Raw genomic sequence first — 8088 nt, 5'->3', positions numbered from 1 at the left:
AGATAATAATCATCAGATAGTAATGACTTCTGATCATTGTTTATTGGCCTTTGTGAAACTGGTTGGTGGCCTTGCCAGTCACTAACTTGTCATTATTTATTATTATTACAAATCCATTACTTAATGTTATTTCTTTACAGAGCATTTGCAAACACGGATGATGGTATCCATGAGCTGTTATCCTATGGATTTGTTCATCCCCTTGTGTTTGCCTCTTAAATGCTTTAGAACAAAGAGAAGTTTGTAATCAAATCTTGTTTGCAGGATTGATTCATAGTTACTGCTGACCATAGAAATATTGAAATCAATTAAAATAGAAAAGAGGAGGAGTTTAGGCTATTGAGGGTATCCCTCTAAGAGGTCTGGGAGAGAGGGTAATTTTGATGAAAAGCAGTGTGCCTTATACTAGATATTGAAGATACAGAGGCTGTAGGCAAATATCTTCTATGTTCAATAGGAAATTAATCTAAAGATAGGAATACCATTAAAGAGAGCCCATGGAGCCTGAATAGCTCTCTTCTGCATGCTCAGGGACACACAGCTGACCGGACCATCATTTTGGTAGGCTGTACTTACAAGCAGAGGTGGCCTAATACCATGGTTTGGTTTGGGGCCCAAGAACTGGTTAAAATGATCCGTTTTTTCCACTCAGTACACTTTTAAAAAAGATCTGAGCCTGGGAACAGAACTCTTCAAAGTTTCAAAGAATAAAGCAAGGATGTCAGCTAATTCTTGAGTTTCTGTTTAGCAATCTTTTCAAGTATTTGTTACATTACATGAAGATAGTTTGGATGCTAGACACCCTGCAATGGTTTTAAGAATGTTACAACATTTATTACTGTGTAAAATCTTATTTACTCAATTTGTTTCATTTTTCTCATGTGTAAGTGAAGAAAATATTTACTTTGTTCAAAAGTGGTTTCTGAGGCTGAACTTAATTCATATGTGTAACTAGGTTTGGTGTTTGGAAGGTGCCATACAATCATTACTTATTAATAGCAGGACCTGCAGAAGCAATGCATTATTTATATTATGTTATCTGTGGAAGACTTGCAACTATTTTCTTGTGTTTGGACTAGAAATGTTCAAAAGTATGGTCAGCTGACTTCATTCTTTTTCCTACTATACCACCAAACATATAATGGAAGATTATTTTTTAAATGGCATTATGCCCTTAGTCATCTTCCTTAAACCAATGTATAAAAGAATGTAAAATTAGGACTGATGTGTCTTTGATTTGGATGTGATGGCTGGATACGATCTATTGACTAGGGCAATGTGTGGAGTAGCGCAATTAGCCAGGATAGATACGAAGAACCAAGTTGTTCCCATATAGAGTACTTGCAGGCGTGGGATTAGAAACTCTTCAAAGCTAGAGTATATAAAGTTTCTCCCTGATAATTCATTGAACCATTGGGATTTCTTTCACTGCAGAACAGGCTTAAGGCTTGGCCCACTAAACTCTTAGCAAACTGTTGGGCTGTCTATCGAAGCCAAGGTCACCCTCAGAGACATTTAGTGCTGCTCTGTTGCTTGCCCATCCCCATGGCCCTTTCAAAGAGCTGTGTTCCTATAGTATCTGCTGCAGCCACCTCAACTTCCCTAAAGGGGGTTTCAAATGATGGAGGGGGAAAAAAAAACCACACAGCATATTGTAAATTAATGCTGACAATGTCAACATTAATTTATGCCAGAAATGCGTGAGGAATAGAGGGTGGAAAGAGTGATGATGCGGAATGCAGTATTTCCTGCATCCCATTCTCCTAGAGCACCTGAAGAAGGGCTGCCACAGCAGTGGCGGATCGTCACACAGAGCCAGTACTCTTTCCCTTTCTGAAACGGCTACTTCGCAGCCTCCTACACAGGTAGGATCATTCGGACGGACAGAAAACTGCTAACAACAAAGCTGGCTTAGTTCAACATAATTGCCATTAGAGTGTATTTAAAAAATAATTAAGAGGGGTTTAGCACTGCAACTCTTAGTGAACGAAGTTCTGTTGCTAGTCCCAGGCATGTCAAAATTGCAGTTTGTGAGCAATAGTAAAGAATGCCTCTGGTATTTTTGGTTATCATTACCAATGCTATACAAATCTCTCAAACCAGCATAATCTGGAGAACTGAAGGAAAAGACAGGACCTAAATATTCTGAGAGAGTTCTGACTCTGGTACACTTGAGCACGAGTAAGTATAAGGTAGCTGTTTGGGTTCATCTCCACCCCCAAAAATATCCAGCCCTGTTTCTGTCAGTTATACACTTTGGTGTTTGCTTCTGGATTAAAAGTAAATCTCTCCATGAAAATGAAGTATTTTAACTGTATTGTGAAATGATAAACCAGCTGAAGTCAGGAGGAGTCTATTTTGTCTCAGTAGAAGTATACTCTGTACATGTGGTTTTAAAACTCAGAATTGCACATGCATGCTAGTGAACCTGAGATTCTCATATATATAATCTTGTAAATCTTATTTAGTATTTTTCTTCCTGTAGAAAGATAATTGTGGCTGTAAAATGGGTATAATATTATTTGAAACCATTCTAACTTGAGGTGATTAAGAGTGTAAGTTGACTGCCTAAAAGATTTAGGTTGCAAATCTGCTGTTTTGTGTTTTTCTAGGCAGTTGTTTATTTAAAAAAAAAAAAAAGTATTTTGAAGTTAGGATAAAAAATGATGTGATAAAATGATGAGTCAGGTTGTCAAAAGCCAAAAAATTCTAACAGGTATGCATGCTAGAATAATGCATTTTTTTATTTTTGCAACATCTGACTCATGATTTCGATTATGTATTCTGCCAAGTTCAAAGTTTCCTTACACAAAGAGAGAGCTATATGAAACAACCATGCTTCAAACCATTTTACTTCAATTGTAGTAACAGGTTTTAGAGTTTAAATCATTAACAACCTCTGTGTGAACTTTTATCCAAATGACTGCAAGTCACAAAGAGAGCACTTCTCTTTCACGAAGTACCTTTTGTGCTTCAGTGAGACCCAATCCCTCTTCTATTTTTTTTCCTCCACCTTCATGTCTGTCTTTGAAGAAAGATGTGTGATTTGTGAAGTAATGAAAGTATGTATCAGTTAATGAAAACTGCTATCCTGGCTCCATAATGCACGCTGGAATTGCTTCAGAATAAAGGTTCATATACCTGCATTACAGCAGGAAAAAAAGTAAATTTCAGAAGTCCAGATTGCTGTGTGCACTGTGGAAGTATCATGTAGCAGTTAAATCAACCATTAGGGGTGACATAATCTTGATTTCCTCCCCCCCCACCTCCCCACACAGACACACTTCTCAAGAAGTTGTGATTTTCATGCTGCTTGCATTCTTTTCACTTTTTAAAACCTGCACTAGAAATTGTTAGAACCTGGTACTGGAATCGTGTACCCACATGCTAACTTGCCGACCTTCCTTTCTTGCTTGTTTTGTACACTGAATTTGCACAGAGGGAGTTGTATGTAATCATCCCCCCCCCCCCCCAAGTTCAGTTCCAATAAGCCCCCCCGGCCCCTGTGCTTTGTGAGGGAACAGCTGAACACATGCAAGAAATTCTACGGGGCTAGCTTTGCCCTAGTACAATTTTTCTTTTCTAACTCAGGAAGACAAAACGTCTGAATTTAAAAAAGAATTGTTGTTGTTATTTTGTTGCCCACCAGAAATGAGGGAATTACAGTGCGAGTGGTCGAGATCCACAACTCCCCCCCCCCCTTTTTTTTTTCTTTCTTTTTTTTTTTTCCCCCCCTTTTCTTAAGGAGCGAATTAGGAGCGGGTGCAGGACTAGGGCAGCGCATCCTCCGCCTGAACCCCGCCGGCCGCGCAGCGCCGCGCCGCGCCCGGAGCGCAGCGGGGGAGCGGGGGCACCTTCCCCTTTGCTCTGCCCGGGCGCGCGCGTGTGTGTGTGTGTGTGAGTGTGTGTGCGCGCGTGTGCCCGCCCGCCGGGGTGTGCGTGTGTGTGTGTGTGTGTCCCTGTCTGCCTCTCGCTGCCCGCCCGCCTGCCTGCCGCCCGCGGGCGAGCCGTGAGCGCCGCCGCCGCCGCCGCTGCCCTTTGATCCCGGCGTTAGTGTTAGTTAGGGGCCGGGAGGCGCGCGGGGCGCAGCCCTCGGCACCGCCGCGCCAGCCCTCGCCCCGGCACGGCGCCCGGCACCCGCTCGCCCGCCGGGAGCACATCCCCGGCCGCTGAGGGATACTGCGACCGGGGACAAGCCAGGTGCACGACCGGGTTGGGGGGGGTGGGGGGGGGGGAGGAAAAAGAAAAGAGAGAGGGGGAGACGGAGCCCTTCGCGGTGGCTCCGGGAAAACCGGCTTCAGCCCCCTTTCCCCCGGCGAAGAGGGAAAACCCGCCCCGGTTAGCGGCTCCCCCGGGGGCCCCGGCTTTGTGGCTGGCTGTGCCCCCCCCCCCCCGGTCTTATTTGATCTCCCGTTAAACCAAGGAGGAGAATGTGAAAAAAGGGGGAAAATGCCCAGGAGGAAGCAGGAGCAGCCCAAGCGCCTCTCTTCACGTAAGTGCCCCCTCTTTTTGCCATTTTCTCCTTCCTCCTCTCCCCGTCTCCTTCCCCTCTGCAGCCGCCTCCGTCGTTTCGTGCATTAGTTTAGGGTTACAGAGGTGAAACTGACAAAGACACAGCCTGGGTTATTCCTCTTTTAGGTCTGAGCTAAGGCAGCCATGTTGGTGATGAACAGCCTTGTGCCCTTTTAATTTTTCCTCTCTCTCTCCTTTCCCCCCTTCTTTCTTCGCGTCTCTCGCCCTTTCCTCCCTTTCCCTCCCCTCGCCCGTGATTGTGCATTTGTGCTGGGGGGCGGGGGGGGCGGTGTGGGTTTCTCTTTGGGGCCGGAGGGAGGGGGGGGGTCTGTTTTATTGGGGTGGGGAGGGGGGCTAGCACCGGAGGGGAGGGCGGCGAAAGGGGAAGCGGCTGCTGGCGTCTTGTGCGGAACCAGCCGAGAGGTCCGTCCCCGGCTAAAGGTTGCGGCGGGGCTGGGCGGCCCGGGAGCGGGGGGAGGCGGGCAGCGGCCGCGGAGGGGGGCGGCGGGGGCACCCCGCACCGACCCCGCGGCCACCCCGTAGGGGGCCGGGGGCGGCGGCGGCGGCGGCGGGGGAGGGGGCGGCGGGGAGGCAGACCGTGGCAGGCGAGGTCCCTGCAGAGCAGGGAGAGGCGGCGGCGGCGGGCTCCGGGCTCCTCCTGGCCGCAGTGAAATGAAGGGTCAGGCGAGACTCGGGCTTCGGCGGCGCTGCCCCAGACGAGAGCAGCAGAGCACAGGGCTAAAGTGCATCCCGATCCTCCGCCTGCGGGCACCCCGTGCGCGCCCACGCAGGCACACGCACACGTCCCCTGACACAGCTCACCCTGCCCTGCTCCTTCTCGCTCCCTCCCCCCTCCCTGCCTATTTTCTCCCCTCTTTGCAAAACAGTTAACTTTTCTCCCGCTCGCTGTCCCTCCTCTCCCTGCATTAAGCGCTCGGCAGCTATTGAGAGGGAGGCGGAGTGGAGGGGAAGGGACCTAAAAATACCCTGCCCCTGCTTGGCCCCAGGGTCGGTTTAAGGAGAGCGGGGGGTGGACGGGAGGGGTCATTTGTCTGGCTCCGGCACATCTGCTCGGAGCCTGCCTGCAGCTCCTGCGCCGGGCTCGGGGCAGGGCGGGAGCTGAGCTCCCGGTGCCGGAGCCGGCCTCGGTCACCGGGAGTTCACCGGGGCGGCCCCGGCCCCTGCGCGGGGGGCGCCGCTGCGGGCGGAGCGCGGCCCGTCCCCGTCCCCCCTCCCTCCGCTCTGCGGGCGAAGGGGCTGGGGCAGTGCTCCCCTCCGGCACCGGCACACGGGCCGGGGGTGTCGGCGCGGGGGGGCGGCACTTGCCGCCCCGCAAATATTTCTCTCCCTTGCCTTTCCGCCGGAGTCGAGTCAAGGGCTTGAGTTGCGGTGGGGTTTGCTTGGGGGTTTTTTTGGTGCTGTGTTGGTTTGGTGTTTTTTGTTTGGTTTCCCCCCCCCCCTTCCCCTCCTCTCGCCGTTTGCCCCCGCGCAGCCTTTTCGCGGTCTGCCCGCTAGAGGAGCCGAGCCGGCAGCCCCGGCGCTAATTCCCCACGCAGAGCGCCGGCCGGGGCGGCGGGCACGGGGGAGGCGGCGGCGGCGGCGGGAGCGCGGCGCCCGCCTCTGCAGCGCCCCGGCCCCGGCGCGGCGGGCGGGGGCAGGGGCCAAGCCCGGGCGCGCAGGGCCTTGCGTGGCCGTGGAGGGGCGTTTCGGGGGGGGTGGGGGGGGGGGGCGAGCGCCGCCGCCCCGGTTTGGCAGAAGCCCCGCGGGAGCGGGGAGGCGAAAAGGGGCTCTCGGGGCGGGAGGTAGGCGGCGGGGCGGCCGGCCCGGCGGCTGACCTTGCCCTCGCCCCCGCCCCGGTGCGGCTGCCCTCCGCCTGCCTCTCGGGCTGACATCAAACCTGGGCTCCATTTTAGGTCGCTCGGGCGTGCCGCTCCCGTGCGCGGCGGCGGGGGCTCGGCTCCGGCGCCGGGCTCTTGCCTGCCCCTGCCTCCGGGTTGCGGCTGAGGCTCCCCTCGGCCCCGACCTCCTGACCGCCCGCGCCAGGGGAAGTCACGGCTTTTTCTGGCCCCAGGAACAATTGCCTTCATTGTGCAAATAGAGTTGTGCGTGTGTTACTTGTTTTTGTTTCTGGGTTTGGGTTTTGTTGTTGTTTTTTTTTTAAATGCACGGCCTAATTTGCAGTTCTTTCGGATTAATTTTTTACTTCAATTCATGGGAGTTTTTTTCCTGATGTGTGAAACACGCACGTGCTGTACGTCCCACACGAATGCTAGTTTTTGATGAAATGTATTTATTTTAATTTCTTTTACAACTAGATTGCACTGGATCAAAAGCTATTATTTGACAATAATAATACATTAGATAATTCAGAAAGAATTGCAGGAATACTGTTCTTGCCTGCAGTCCTGCAGGTTCGGAAAATGCCTTGGGAATCCATTGCATTCAGTGTGCAAATGCTATAAATGGTGATTTATTTTTTTTTTTTAGCAACATGTTGCTTTAATGGGTGCTCAGTGTAAAATACATTTTTACTCTACAATTCCTGCTGGTTTTAGCCATACGTTTCTTAGAGGAACAGAGTGTGTATTTCATTTTGAAGTATTAATGATGGCAGAAGAGTGTAAAGTGCACCGTGCACATCTAGAAAGAAGATGGCTAATCCTGTATTCAACCTTAACTCTGCCCCATTGTGGGTATTAGGCTGTGATTCACTCCTAAGTTACATTACATATTGCTGCTGGTGCCTGAATGCTTTCCAGTACACCTAAATGATGTAGCATCTTGCTGTACCTCCCTGTGATATTTTGGATTCTGTTGCAATTGTTTGGGAAATAAACAGTAGGATGTTGATAAACAGAATAATTGACCAGTGTTACAGTATAACCCAGCTAATGTAACTTAGTCTGGCAAGTCCTGTGGGTTCTCATATAGCCTAGGTAGGAAGCTGTGTTCTCAGGATCTCTAGGCCTTAATTGATTTCTTATAAGTTGTTACGTGCACCTGAAGAACACCACTGTCAAACCTTTGAAGTAACAGTATGCAGCTGCTGCTGACCAGGACCCTGATTTTATACTTCTGCTCATTGACTTCATTGGACAGCCCTCCTGTAAATTTAGATGTAATTTCACAAGAGAAGACTGCACTCCCAACATGTATGCTATGGTGAAGAAGTTCTCTGTACAAGAGTTTGCTAGAGATGTTTAAGGCTGTTGCAACAACTTAATTTAGTTTCAAGGGAGTTGCTAGATATTGATGCTTCAGTGGTTGAGGGGAAAAAAGGACTGATATTATTAGGTGCAATAATACTGTGTTTTGGTGGCATCTGCTTAAAAGGGCAGTTAAGGTTGAGCTTTCAGTCATTGGAGTTGTTTACGACATAATATAGTTTGGAAGGGTCCTTTGGAGGTCGTCTGGCCTGGGCCCCTGCTCAAAGCAGGATGAACCTCAGGGTTCAATCAGGTGGATGGGTCCTTTGAGTCTCTGATCTTAATAACATGTATTGTAAGTGGAGTTTCTGTGTGTAAGGAAGTCGGGTTTTGGGAACTGTTTAGTCACAGATGCCAGCAGCATGTCTTC

The 8088-nt window shown here is 50.0% G+C and overlaps 1 protein-coding gene across 5 annotated transcripts in view; it reads left to right on the top strand.

Annotated features, from left to right (window-relative positions):
* The first annotated feature begins 3542 nt into the window (after positions 1-3542).
* ZNF827 (zinc finger protein 827) overlaps positions 3543-8088 on the top strand; it is a 115847-nt gene continuing 111301 nt past the window's right edge. For 3 of the 5 annotated variants that reach the window (XR_011324154.1, XR_011324152.1, XR_011324151.1), the window contains exon 1: positions 3543-4492. Coding sequence is in view for 2 of the 5 variants with exons in the window: in XM_069780166.1 (XP_069636267.1) it covers positions 4450-4492 (43 nt within the window). In the remaining 3 variants the exon portion in view is untranslated. The remainder of the gene's footprint in view (positions 4493-8088) is intronic. The other 2 variants (XM_069780166.1, XM_069780160.1) reach the window with 1 other exon arrangement.

The sequence above is a fragment of the Haliaeetus albicilla genome, chromosome 1 (assembly GCF_947461875.1).
Source record: "Haliaeetus albicilla chromosome 1, bHalAlb1.1, whole genome shotgun sequence".
NCBI lineage: Eukaryota > Metazoa > Chordata > Aves > Accipitriformes > Accipitridae > Haliaeetus > Haliaeetus albicilla.
This window is presented reverse-complemented; position numbering and strand designations above follow the sequence as displayed.